We start from the raw sequence: 13,847 nt of genomic DNA on the forward strand, positions 1-13,847 counted from the left end.
ATGCCAGCGGGCCCTGCGGGCAGAAGGGCTGCTGTGCTGAGGCCGGGAACTCCGCCGCTGCCTGGGCGCTGCCGGCAGCACCGCGAGCTTCCTTCCGCGCCCAGAGGGGCCGAGCGGAGTCAGCACCGCGAGCTTCCTTCCGCGCCCAGAGGGGCCGAGCGGAGTCTCCGGGCAGAATGCCGGGGGCGGGAGGCCTGGGGCCCACAGGTAGGAGCGAGACCTGCCGCTCCGGCCCGGGCCGGGCGCCCGCACTCACCAGCTGCGCTTGTTGTCAAAGAAGAGCACGAGGAACAGCCGCTCGTCCGCCTTGGTCTGCATGTGCTCGCCGATCTTCAGCACGTCCAGCGGCGGCGCCGGGATGGTGACCCCGTTGTGGTGCCCGGGCACGCGTGGCATCTTAGGGTCGATGATCTGCGGGGGGGAGGGGGACGGGACGCCGGGGTCACACCCGAGCGCTGGCGCTGCACCCGAGGGGGGTGGTGAGGGAGCTCTCCGCCCCTCCCCCGCAGTGCCCGCAGGGGACCCTGCGGCCCGCCCCCCTCCCCCGTGCTCGGCTCACCAGGGCGGGGTAGGAGGGGTAGCCGCTGCACTTGGCCCACACCACCTTCAGGGGCTCGAGCGCGGAGGCAGCGGCGTCCGTGGAGATCCACATGCTGCTCTGGCCCACCTCTGGAGAGAGGGAGCGAGGGTGAGCCCACGGGCATCGGCAGCAACCGCACCCGCCCTGGCCGAGGGCGCCTGAGGCCCCGGCACCCTGACACTGTTCCTCACAGTCTGGCCCCAGGTTCCCACGCACCCTGACCCTGCCTGCGGCTCCGACCTCCAGGCTCCCAGCATCGCTCCCTCCTGAGCCCCCACCTCCGCCCTCAGGCCCACCTCCCAGGGAGGACCCAGGGCCCCTTTGGAACCACAGCCCTGGCGCCCTCCCCCTTCCTCACACCCTCCACCTGCAAGGAGCCTTGTCTGGAGTCCACACCCACATCCTGGTGTCCCAGCCCTCGCCATCCTTGCTCAGACCCTCCTGACCGGCCATTCATCTCCACCCACAGTGCCAATGCCGTCTCCATCCCAACAGCCACTGCGCCCTGATCCCGAGCCTCCTCTCCATACCGGGAGCTGGGACCCCCGCCCGCCCACAGGCTCACAACAGGCTGCACATCACACATGAGCCAGCAAAGCCCGTGGGCCGATCAGGTCTGACAGGAACCGCCTGGGGCCGAGCACCCAGGCATCGCTCCCCCATGGCGCCCGCAGGCCTGTCTGGCTCAGCGCACCGCCTCGCCCTGCCAAAGCCGGCCTTCCCGGAGGCCAGGGCGCACAGGGAAGCACAGTGTCCGCGGGGCAGAGGGCCACCGGCCTGGGCTGCACTCACCGGCCGCGATCCTGGCCGCCTTGGCGTAGTTGCCGTTCTCGATGCAGGAGATGAGCTCGCTGCGGTCCTCCAGCGTGTGCCTGCGCACCAGGGCAGGCTTGCCGCGGCCGCACTTGGGGGCGCTGAAACTGCGGGGAGCGCAGGCTGGTCAGGGGCGCCGCTGCAGCCGCAGCCCAGTACAGAGGGGCTGCGCTCACCACCACGCCGCTACAGGCAGGGCGTGATGAGGGCAAGGACACTACCCACCAAGACCCGCGTTCATGGACACAAAACCCGCCCCACGTGACTCGGAACCCGGCCCACCTGGCGTCGCAGAGCGGGCTGCTGCTGGAGGCGATGCTGGACTCGGAGGCGCAGCGGCGCCGGGGCGTGGCTTTCCTCCCAGGGAGGGCGCCCGGCTCCGGCTCGCTCCTCACGCTCCCAAAGCCGTTGGTGAGGCCTGCAGAGACACGGCGGCTGAGCTCTGCGGCCAGAGCCGCTGCCCGAGCGCCAGCTCCCCCAGACTGGAACCCAATGTCCCAGCGCCAACTTCCCCAACCGGATGTCCCAGCGCCAACTCCCCCAACCGGAACCCGAGGTCCCAGCGCCAGCTCCCCCAAACCGGATGTCCCAGCTAGGACAGCACAGAGGCGGTCACCCCAGGCCCAGCCCTAGCTCAGCGCCTACGCCGAAGGGGGGCCCAGGGCGCGGGCCTGCAGTGACAAAGGCCGAGACCCTTGGCACTCAGGGCTCTGGTCTGAGGGGCTCTTCCTAACGTCACGTGTGAAAAGAATCCACCACGCAGAGAACGGGCGTGCTATTCGCTCCCCGGCAGGCGGACCACACGCATGTCCCGCCGGTGCAGGCTGGGACCAGCCGTGTCTGCCCCAGGCATGCGGGCCAGGCCAGCCGGGACCTGGCTGAGGAGCCAGACCACCAAGAACGACTTCACACAGAGAAACTTCAACTGGCAACGGAGTCAATGAAAAAACACTTTCAAAAGAAAAGTATCAAGAACCTCAATAACACAACCCAGCCGGGCCCGCTCCTGTGTCACACCAAGAACTGTGCATATTTTTTTCCCAAAAAGAAATCCCACTCCTCACGCCTAAAAAACTGAAAAGCCGTTTCTTTCCAACACTGTGAAGTGATGGTCAGCTCAGAGGGCTCTTGACTGCTTCACTGCGCTTCCAGAGACTGTGCGATCCACCCGCCAAAGGCGTGTGCAGCCCTGCATCTCGCCAGCCCCTGGCACCACTCCCCAACGGCCGGTGCTAGTGCCTTTCTCGAAATACACAAACCTTGTCACTGCCATCACCGTCATGTGCTCTGTGATCAGTGACCCTTAACCTCACTCCTGTCATTCTTTGGGGCCCACAAGCTGCCCCACGAGACCAAGACCGTCCCTCCCTCTCCTGGGCCCCTATTTCCTGAGACACAAGGCGGAAGGCAGGCCCTTCGTAGCCCACGATGGCCTCCAGGTGCCCGTGCAGGAAGAGCCGACCTCTCACTTCACACCAAAAGCAGAAGCGACCCGCGGGGGGAGGGGGCTTGTCCAACGCCAAGAGAAGCCGGAAGCGAGGCCTCTCGGCCAAACAGTGAGCACGCTGTGACCGCCAAGAGGTCCTGAAGGAAATTACAGTGCTGCTCCAGCGAACACGCGTGTAAGAGGCAACAGCCTACTGCTGGGGAGGAGGCAGGGTCCGTGCTCTGGGAGAGGGCCACCAGCCAGGGCTCCCTCCAGCCACAGCCGACTCCAGGGCAGGCCCGACGCTCTCCCCTCCTGTGAGGCCGAGAGGGGAGGCGGCTGTGGAGGAGCGTGTGGAGGTGGGAGGCTGGTCGTGAGCTGGAGGAGGTGCGGGGGCAGCACGGGCTGAGCTGCAGCGAGCTGTGCAGAGGGGCCGCTCAGCAGACTCCTACCCGCCTCCGAGGTGGAGGACGGGCCTCCGGTGGGAAGGAGACGCCACCGGGACCTCACAGCTGAGAGGTCGGCGCCTGGCCTCACAGGACGGGGGGCTTGGCTCGTGCTAGGAGCTCACCAGCTGTGACTTGAAGCTGGAGCCAGAGCTCACTTCCCGTTTAGAAAGTCCAGGCCCGTGAGAGTGCGGCTCCCCCTGCTCTGCCTGTGTCTGCATGTGCCCCCGGCTCCCCGGACAGTGTGAGCCCGTGCAGACCGACCCTCAGAAAAAGGACCCTTCCCCGTCTCACTGCTCGCGACACGGCGCCTGGCCCCAGAGCGCTGTGGAGGGCCCATGAAGGCCGTTTCCATGCCTTCCTGCCGCTCTGGGTCAAGGACTGACTGACTCCCATTTCTCCTTGTGAAGAAAAGCCAGTGATGAGCTATGGCCGCGTGGGGTTCCTCTGATGGATCGGGGCAAACCCATGGAAAAGGTCTCCCGGTCCCGCTGCACAGAGTCCCTCTCTCCTCTGTCCTCTCCCCACTCCCCCACGTGCACACAGGAATCACACGGCAGGAACCTCAGGAGGAGAGAGAAGAACCAGCCAGAGGCCACGGAGAGGGCCAGCCGCCGGGCAGGAGGGGAGGCGGGTGTGCAGACCCTCCTGAGGTCAGAGCAGCCCACGCCTCCCCCACGGCGCCCACGGGCGGCGTCCCGAACGAACACCCGGCTGCACTAACTTGGAAACGCGCAGCGCAGGGGAACCCAGACTCCCCACGTGACGGGTGCGTAAGGCAGATGGCTCGCCCCACCCAGCCTCTGCTCCTCCGGCTGAGCTGAGAAGGCGTCCTGACAGCAGGACGGCCAAGAGACAGCGCATTTCTCCTTGTCTGGACGCACCAGTGGACAGTAGGAAACACAGACCAGGCTCTGGTCCAAGACAGAGCCCACGGGACCAGCATGTTCACACAGAACAGCGCCCCCCAGAGGCACGGCCGTCGTGGAGCCCGCAGAGGACATTTTGGTGACACACACTCAGCTGCAGGAGAGCTCCTTCCAGCCCCTGCATGACAGTGAGCCCTCAGCTTTCTCGCGGTGCACACTCTGAGGGATGAACAGGACCGCCCCCAGGCCCACGTGGCCAGAGCCACCCCGCAATGCACCCTCAGACCTACAAGTCAGGGGTTTTCAAAGAGAAAATGTGCCATCCGTTTTCTCATCTGGAAATTAAGAGGACTGTGGCCAGTGGACTGAGATACTCCCACGACTGTGCCCTCTGACCCCGGAGAAGAGAAGGGCGGGCGAGGGACGCAGCATTTACCTGTGTCCAGGCGCTTTCCCGGGGACCCCGCCTCCACCTCAGAGTCGCCGCAGGTGCTTCGCGACCTTTTTCTTGGCTGCAGAAGAGTCTCCAACCTCGGAAGGACTACAGACAGAAAGGTTTTGGTCCCTAGCTGAGGAGAAGCTGGCGGGGTCTCAGTGTTCTTGGCAGACTTTGGGGGGCTTACACTGTTCGATTTGCAGAAGAGAACAGAAGGGCGTCTGTTTACATCGCTTGCTGGCTCCGCCCCTGCGGAGGCCGCCGCCGGCGCAGCGCCACTACAGGCGAGGGTGGGCTCTGCAGGGTGTCCGATTACCAGGGCGCTCTGAGTGCAAGTGCTATGTGATTCATTATCAAATGTGACTCTTTTGAATAGTTTACTCTGCTCTGGGTTGAGTTCTACTGGTTTGAGGGTTGGTGGTTCTGAATTAGTCTCCGAGTTTGAAGGAAGAGGTAATGCATCTGATGGTTCAAGTTTAGGGGGAGATTTATCTCCTGAAAAAATTATAAATAAAGTGATTTTTGAAAGCTGGTAATGATAAAATCTATTATAAAACTTACTGTAAATGTGAAGTGCACCAAAACACTAATTCAATTAAGGAAACAAAGCATCACACACGACTCCCTGCGGGCAGTGAGGGCTGTGGGGTCCCATCGGGGGCGCCCTGGCACCCTGGCCTCTGGCGACACCTGGGAGATGAGCACATCACTGGGTGCACACTGCAGCTGCAGCCGCGGCTCACTTACCTTGAGGAGAGAAAGCGCACGCAGCTAAGGGCCTATGGCATCCCCGCCCGCCCCAACCCCGCCCAGAGCTGGGCACACGGAAGCACACACACCCCCGCTGCCCAGGCTGCCCTAGTGGGTGCCAAAGCAGGCAGTACTGACGGGCTGTGAGGAGCCTCCCACTCAGTTCTCAGCACACACTTCACTTCTCTGCCAGCCACATCCCAAAATGCTACATGTAACTCCTCTTTAAATCTGACTTTAAATAAATACCACCTTTGGGAAGAAGACTATTATAACTATTTTAACCGAGGCTTCAATGTTTCCACCCAGAACAAGAGAACAAGCGCTCTACAGCCAGCTCAGCCCTGGAGGCTGCCGTGCGCGGAGGCCACACCCACAGGGATGAGAACCTCCAGAGCCCGTGGCTGTAGCCACGAGGGGCTCTTAAATGACCCCAAGTGGCATCTGACATCTAGATACATTCTTCCTGTATGGACCCGGGACGTCCTCCAAGCCACTTGAAAGATGTCAATTAACACTTTAACCCCAAGTTTATTTTAAGAGCGGAAAGCTGAAAAGCCGCGCACTGTGCAGGCCCACAGACCTGAGCCCGTGCTGCTGAAGTCCGGCCTCGGGGGCCCCACGCTGGTAGAGTGCCCACCTCACGGACTCTTAATTCGCAGGGAGAGGCCTCCCAAAGGGAGCTGCCCGGCACACCACCCCCTCCTGCCCTGGACAGCGGGCACCCACAGCAGGATGCGCACTCGAGAGCCACAGGGACATGTTGGCTGGTGACAGATTCTTCCTACCTTGGCTTAGAGTCATGAACAAATGCATGAAAGCCTTCTGCGAAGGCACGCCGCTCTCTGCGCCCAACCTCCCTTCCCCAGACCCTCCACCGACTCCCTGCCTTCTCTCCTCCCTCCGCCTGCCCCTCGAGCCCCACATCAGCATCTGTTCTGACCAGAGGCCTAAAGGCCCGCCTCCGTGCCTGCGAGGCCGCCTCCATCCTGGCGGGGTTGGTATGGCCCCCGCCTGCCCCTCTGCTGCCCCTCCCTGCTGGGCTCTCACTGCACGGCCAGGCCCCCACGGCCACCTCCAGCTCACCCCCTACTCAGAGGCTAACCTCGGCCCAGGGCCCACTGTCCTGCAGGGCAGCAGCCCACCAGGCACCCTTGTTCCTGCCACACACAAGGCCTCAGACCACATGGCCCACACCTCTGCTCCTCTCACGCTCAGCCCACCGGCTTCTCTCCCGTCACAAGAGACCTGCACCAGACACAGGGACCTCACCCGGCAGGCCTCCTGGCCCCTCCTCCCAGCCGCTCTGCTCACCCACTGTCCTTACCCACTGTCGCTGTTCTGCAGCCCAGGGGCGCCCACCATCAGGGCAACTCACAGAAAGACTTCCAAGGCACGAACGGGCAAGCGGGCCAAAGACCCCGGGCCCCACCGCCGTCAGCCATCCCTGTCCCACCACCAGGAGAGCGTGCCTGTAGGACCGTGCGGAAATGGCCCTGGATGCTAACACACAATAAGAAAGCTCCTTTAAAAAGTCTTACAGACAGGGCCTCGCCTGCCCTTGCCCTCACCTACAGATGACACACAGCAGAACACGGCCAGGGCCTGCTGCCGGCTACACTGACAGGCAGCTCAGGAGCCTCCGGTCAGGGACGGCTCAGCTGGAATGGCAGCAGGGCTCGAAGCACAGCCTCCAACCCCACAACCTACAGCAAAAGTCCCATCGGAGACTCGGCGACAACGCCGCTCCCTTCTCCCAGAGCTGCCATCTGCAGATCCGGCCCAGCAGCCAACTGCACGCTCCATGTGCAAGCAAAGCACGGGCCTCGCCAAGCCCTGGCTGCACGCAGGACTCCCAGGGATGGCGGCCGCTCCAGCTCTCCCTGAGCCTCAGTCCTCTCAGAAAGCGGCCCTGACCTGGGCAGCATAGACTAGGAGCTGAGCACACACAGCGTAGGAGCGCTAGCCCCACCTGGGCAGGCCTCAATCAGAGGAAGGTCTGGGGACCCCTTCCTGGCCGGGGAGGGGGGGTGCAGCCCCCACCTCAATGGGCCTGATGCCCACCCATCACTTCGCTGCTCTTCAAGGGGAAACCACCTACCAGGTGTACCAGTTAATAACGTGGATTTTGTAATTGGTTTGAAGTGCTGCTCAGACAGTGCGTGTGCCATCGATGAGAATAAGTGGTCATCTGAAGGAGCAAGGTCTGTTGAATATGGCAGGTGGGTTCATACTTCCCAGGCAAGATCTTTCAACCTGTCTTTAGCTGGTTTTGAAGTGTGTGATGGTGCGTCATCATGAAGCAAAATCACTTTTTTTTTTTTTCTTCTTTTTTTTTTTGTCTTCTGGCCCATTCTGGTCATTGCACTATCAAAGCTTGTTTCAAATTGGTTGTCGGTAGCAATCAGTATTAACTGTTTCACCTGGTTTTAGAAGCTCATCATATACCACACCTTCCTGATCCCACCAAACAAAGACATTGTCTTCTTTCTGAAGCTACTTGGCATTGCAGTTGATGTTGATGGTTGACCTGGATCAACCCATGATTTTGTGCATGTGGGATTCTCAAAATAAATCTACTTTTCATCACCAGTCACAATTTGATGGAAAAAAACTTCCTTTCAGTTGATGTGGCACCCATTTTCCTTCCTTTAAAATCTTTCCCATTGCTTGCAAACGATCAGAAATTGTTTGCTGAGCAATGTTTAATCTTTCTGAAAGTTATTTTTGAGTTTGACACGCATCTTCATCCAATAATGCTTCTAAGTGTTGGTCTTCAAACTTTTTCGGTTGACCTGGACGTTCTTTGTCTTTTATATCGAAATCATCACTTCTAAAGCACTTAAACTAATCTTGAGATGGAGCATGTTCACAATAAGCTTCCCAAAGAGTACAATAACTTTCAGCAGCACTTTTCTTCAAAATAAAGTAATGAATTAAAACTTCCCAAAAATGCTCTTTTTTGGCACCAAATTCAATATTTTTAAACGTAAAAATATCTATGACGTTAACACCTTCAGAATATTTGACATGAAGTTTTGAAGTTTGCTGTCAATACAACCAAGGAGCACACATGTCAAATCGCATATATATCAACATATGTGTAACACCATCTATTGAAACAAATCTGCATTATTAACCGGTACATCTGTTAAGTGCCAAGTCACAACCGAGACAGTCTTGGTATTAAGGAATTACTACTATTTTGGCGTAATAATAATAATGTTGTTGCTCTGAGTCTTTGTGTTTAAAAGGTGGTTGTAAAAGGTTCTTGGGTTTTGTGCATCAGAATCTCCTAAGTTCCGGTTTCTACATTAACATCAACAGCTGTGTCGCCCGTCTCCTGCACATCCATGGAATCACACAGCCGCCTCAACCTCTGGCGCTCCCTGCTCTTTATGCTGGGTCCCTGGAAGCTGCTTTCTCTCCATCTTCCTCTCCATCAGCTGAAAGCGACATGCTTTCTCCATGTACGTGGTTGTTTTTAACACAGGCACATTACGGGCAGCTCCAGGCTGTCTTTCACCTCACACCTTGGTTTGTGTGCTTCCTTTGAAACGACCCAGAGTGGCAAAGGGACCGGCCTGACTAAGGTGCTCCAGCCTGGCAGGCGGGACCCAACGCAGGGCATCCACACCTCTCCGCAGGGAGAGACCGACTGCTGGGAAGAGCAAGTGCTCAGAGCAGCTACTCCAGTGACAAGTTTCCTCCCTCCCTCCCTCTTTTAAGACAAATACTACGCAAGGGTGGCTTTCTAAGAGACAGAATGCTGTGGCCAGTGCTACCGCCCCAGCAGCAAGAAGGGGGCTGGCTGGGAGCACAGCGGTGCCCTACACTGACTCCATCCCCAAGTCCTGCCATGTCCCAGGGCACTCATCCCCCACGGGTGCCCAGGCCTGACAATAGGACCCCAAGTGGCTGCCAGAAGCCCCTGATCAAGTGTACCAGAGCCCGACTCTCCAGCAGGGAGAGCACGGAAACGGAAACTCCTCTCTCTTCTGGAACTCACTGCAATTCACATCCCCAAGGAGAGCACCTGGGCCTGCACCTTAGGCTACAGACCCTAAATCAACCCACCGCACACCTGAGAGCCAGGAAGCAGAGGAGGAAGGCAGCAGAACCACTTCCGGGAACCGCTAGAGGACAAGGGAGCTGTGGCCCAGGGCACCATGGGAAACTCAGAGAACTACACAGTCACAGCCAGCGCTTCCTGGGGCCGCAGTTCACAGTGCAACACAAGACACACGCATGGCCGTGACCAGGACCCTGCAGACCGCCAACAGCAGGCAAGGCTTTTTAAAGGAGTTGCAGAACAATTTGTGTTCGTTTTTTAAGCTCGGAAAGGTCCCAGCCCCCTGCTGCTGGTGGTGGAGGGTCTCGCTCCACGTTCTATTTGGTGTGACTGAACCGCTTCCTCTGAAACCAGAAGAGGGCTGTGACACACCTCAAGTCCCCTGCGCGCATTGCTGGACCAGCTGCCCAACTGCTCTCTCGCACCCGTGCCCAGTTGGGGTGGTGTCTGTGTCACCCTGTGTTCCGGTCCACAGAAACATGCCTGCTGCCACGCACCCCAGTTGGAGCAAAGAGAGGCGCCGCTCCACGCTCTGCTCATGCTGCTGAGGCAGGGCTGGCTCTGGGGGCCCTCGGGCAGCCCTGGTCCCCTGCCTGCCCCTTGTGACTGGCGCCCACACTGCGGTCCCACCCTCCAACATCAAAGAGGAGCATGGACGGGAGGGCGCTTGAGAGCCCGTCACAGCCGCTCCTCCATGCACGGTAAGTGGCTCCCTCCTCGCAGACAGGACACGACAGCAGTGCGCCCGCCTGGGCACGCTCCCTCCGCTCCACCACGCGGTGCTGCGGGGACCTAAGCCATGCTCTCTGGGCCCAGCTGGGAAGGACCTCACTCTGCCTCGCACCGAGGCCCTCTCGGTGCTGGAGCACCGCTGGCAGGACTGCACGGAACCAGCCTAGTGACCGGGGGCGGGGCGGTGCCCTGGGCCTGGGGAAGACGGGCGGGAGGCAGCGCTGCTTACCTTCCTCCCCCGGCTCCTGCCCCAGCGGAGCACCTTCCTCTTCAAAGCCTCCAGTACCTGACTCCGCGGGCGGGGGCTGGCTCTGCTGCTGGCTCAGCTTGTTCCGAACGAGCGCGATTTCCTTTTTCAGGAGCTTGGCCCGCTTGCTCCTCGACCCGCTGGATTTCATGGAGCACGTGAGGTCCAGTTTGTCCAGCAGCTCCCGCAGCTGCTCCTCCAGGCCCATGTGGGCCCTGTTGGCCGGGTTCAGTAACCTGTCCACTGAGTCACAGAACACACGTCCATTAGCGTCACCCGCGGTGACCGAGAGAACACCCTTCCATCTCCACCGCCCCTGTCACCCTGGGCCACGTGACAGCCCTCAGCCACGCTCTAAACCACAGGGGACGGACAGGCTGCCACAGGGGACATGCTTGCCACCGCAGGGTGCATGGACGTGGGAGACACAGGGGCAGGCACAGGACCACCAAACCTCGCGTGAGAGGCCAGCGCTGAGCCCTGCTGACTCAGCGCCTTGACTGAAACTAAGTGATAACGATGCCAGCTGGGCGGGACTCGCCCCTTCCTGGTCCAATGCCCCCTTCCTCATCCAGTGCTGGGGGGGGAGTGGGAGGGAGGGCTGCTTATGCATAACTGACCTCGTGCTCAGGAGCCCAGACCCAGAGATAACACTGGTTGCATGTCTCAGGGAATTCTGAGCCCCAAGCTTATGTCTACAAAAACCCCTAGCAGCTTCATCTCAGCAAAATACCAAAATCTGTGAGACACAAGTTACCTTAGACCAGTGGTCGGCAAACTGCGGCTCACGACCACTGGGATAGGGACTTAATCACAAGGAACAACAGCAGCCTGTAATTATTGGAATTGAGAATCTAGATCGGTGGTCGGCAAACTCATTAGTCAACAGAGCAGCAAACCGAAGCTTGTGAGCCAGTTTGCCAACCACTGCCTTAGACAAGTGAGGCCGCTAAGCAGAGAGCCACTCTAGCGCCACCTGGTGAGCGGGAGCCCCCCCCCAGCTAGAGACTCACAGTGGACTCTGTCTTTCCCATGAAGTGAAGGACAGTGCACAGGAAACACGTAAGATGCCTGAGACATAGCAGCCTGGCTCGACTCCCAATGGTCACTCACAGCTGACCTCGGGAAGCATTCACGTGAGCAAAACCACGTCATCCGAGGCCTGAAGGAAAAGGCCTCGGTGCCTCAGGCAGACTCTAAGCAGCGCGGGGGTCAGCCACCCGCTGGCAGCCGGACACGCCCACCAGGTTTAACGGGAAGGAGGCAGGACACACTGGACGCACCCGCTCGCCTTGGACCCCCGCCCTTATACCAACGAAGAGATAACAGTAGGACTTCCCACCCTTGACTTTATGGCTAGAAAAACTGCGTGTAGGAATTTCCTTAGGCAACACCATGGCAACCTGCACGGCCATTCTCTGAAAGGCCAACACGGGGCCCCCAAAGACCTTCTTGCTCCAGGAAGCTGGGTGGCGGCCAAGGCGTGGTGGCCAGAGCCTGGGGGAGGGCAGCCGGGCCTCCGAGGACAGCAGCAGCACAGACTGCGCGTCTGAGGAGCACGTGCCTCACACAGAGGGAGGCGGCCAGAGCCCTGAAGCCCCTTCTGCAGGGGCAAACCCGGAGGGGGGAGGGGGGAGAGGAGTGGGGAGTGAGGAGTGTGTGCTTGTTCTGGGCCCTTTCCACACAGCTGGCAGCACCCTGGAAGCTAGGACCCACCCTGGGCCCTGGGCGCTCCTGGGCTGTCAGGAGGGCCTGAGCTGTCCCGTACGGCACCGCCGCGTGGGCTCTCACTGGGCACCTGGTCGTGGCTGTCTGAACAGGGGCTGTGAGGTAACACCGCAATGGCAAAGGGAGAACAAGGCGAATGGCAACCATCCCAGTGGTTTCTACACTGACTGCGTGTCAAATCCACGGGATGCGGCTGAGACACACCGCCTGCCTTCCTTCTCTGCGCGCTCCTAGAGAACTGAGCGGGCGTGGGCTCCCATCCCAGTCCTGCTGGGCGGGTAGGGGGGCCGACCAGGCCCAGATGGCCCCGGGCACCCCAGACCCGGCAGGTGCTTACCATCCTCCCAGGAGAAAGGCCGCCGAGGGGCTGCGGCCGGCCGCTCCGGCAGGTGCACCCCCGAGGCCGCCTCGAACCCGATGCTGTCCACCTGGCGGCGGGCCTGCCGCAGCACGACGCCGCCCTGGTCGCGCAGCCGCACGGCGGCTCGGTAGAACACGGTGTCCTTGGCGTTGTACCGCATGCAGTTGTCCACGATGAGGTCAAAGTCCTCCTCGAACTCGGGGAGGCTGCTGTAGCCCTGCGCCTCCAGCCGCTTCCTCATGGTGGAGAAGTCCATGGGCTGCTTGATGTGCTCCAGGTAGTCGGGCACCTGACCGCAGGGGGCACAGCACTTACACCAGGAAACGTCTGCTGCCACTCCAGAGCATTCACACGCCCACACAGTCTCACACGCACACACATGCAACACAACATGCACACATGCAACACATGCACACATGCAACACAACACGCCTGAATGCACACAGCACAAACGACTCCCACTAATGCAAGCAGCACTGAGACACGGCATGCACACGCCTTCCCATGGGCCCTGCTGGCTCAGCTCCTTCACTGAAACCAGAGCAACTACGCACCCGCTGGGCAGACCCCCACCTGCTGAGGCTCTTTCTGAACGCCCCCCACCTCATCGCTAAGACTTTACAACAAAACGTGGGCCGTGAGCCAAGGACTCGGTGAGGCAGGAAGGGAGGACAGCACACAGGTGGGCGGCGTCCTGCGGGCGGGCAGTGTGGACGGGCGGGCGGGCAAGGGCGGCAGCACACCCACCTCCTTCAGGCTCACCGGCTGGGCGAATATGCGAGCCGGGTCCTTCTCCTGCAGCTGGTCCAGCACGGAGCGCAGCAGCACCGTGAGGGGGGTCAGCCGCAGCTCCAGCGCCATCTGCTCCACCTTCACCTGGAGGACAAGGGCGCTCAGCGAGGACACGCACAGGGGCCTTCCTGCCACAGGGCCGCCCAGCACCAACACTTGGTCCACAGCCATTCAACTCCTCATTCCAACCCTGACCCTGGCAGCCCAGGACAAGGAAGGTCACACATGGCACCCCAAACACCCACCAGGTGCCGGCCAGACTCCCCCTTCCCTGGCCACAGCGTCCCACACACCACCCGGGAGGCCACACTCCCTGCACCACCCCCCGTCCTTTGAGGAGGAAGGCCGCCCTCCCACGAAGCTGCCTGAACCAGGGCACGGGGTGGCCGGGGCCGGAAGGACTGCAGGGCCAGAAGCCCCGCCCACGGAGCCTCACCTGCTCCCGCTTGAGCTTCTCGCGCTTGCGCAGGAGCTCGATCAGCAGGCGGGCGCGCTCCAGGTCGTGCCGCAGCCGCTGCCAGTACTTGAGCTTCTCCTTGGCGGCCTGGATCTCCTCGTCGTTCTCTCTCTGTGAAAAGGAATCCAGAGGCTGAAG

At 60.6% G+C, this 13,847-nt stretch overlaps 1 protein-coding gene across 9 annotated transcripts in view; it reads right to left on the reverse strand.

Moving 5' to 3' along the window:
• Positions 1-13,847, reverse strand: part of BRD1 (bromodomain containing 1) — a 33,198-nt gene that overhangs the window by 1,599 nt on the left and 17,752 nt on the right. The window contains exons 4-13 of one of the 9 annotated variants that reach the window (XR_014794682.1): positions 13,689-13,820; positions 13,208-13,336; positions 12,437-12,749; positions 10,411-10,614; positions 4,758-5,065; positions 4,571-4,675; positions 1,676-1,811; positions 1,373-1,500; positions 560-669; positions 257-411 (exon numbers count right to left, since the gene is read on the reverse strand). Coding sequence is in view for 7 of the 9 variants with exons in the window: in XM_084879670.1 (XP_084735796.1) it covers positions 257-411; positions 560-669; positions 1,373-1,500; positions 1,676-1,811; positions 4,571-5,065; positions 10,354-10,614; positions 12,437-12,749; positions 13,208-13,336; positions 13,689-13,820 (1,859 nt within the window). In the remaining 2 variants the exon portion in view is untranslated. Of the gene's footprint in view, positions 1-256; positions 412-559; positions 670-1,372; positions 1,501-1,675; positions 1,812-4,570; positions 5,066-10,353; positions 10,615-12,436; positions 12,750-13,207; positions 13,337-13,688; positions 13,821-13,847 lie in introns of all 9 variants that reach the window. The other 8 variants (XR_014794683.1, XM_084879671.1, XM_084879672.1 and 5 more) reach the window with 8 other exon arrangements.

This window comes from Pipistrellus hanaki, assembly GCF_964339955.1.
Source record: "Pipistrellus hanaki genome assembly, chromosome: 3".
Lineage (NCBI taxonomy): Eukaryota > Metazoa > Chordata > Mammalia > Chiroptera > Vespertilionidae > Pipistrellus > Pipistrellus hanaki.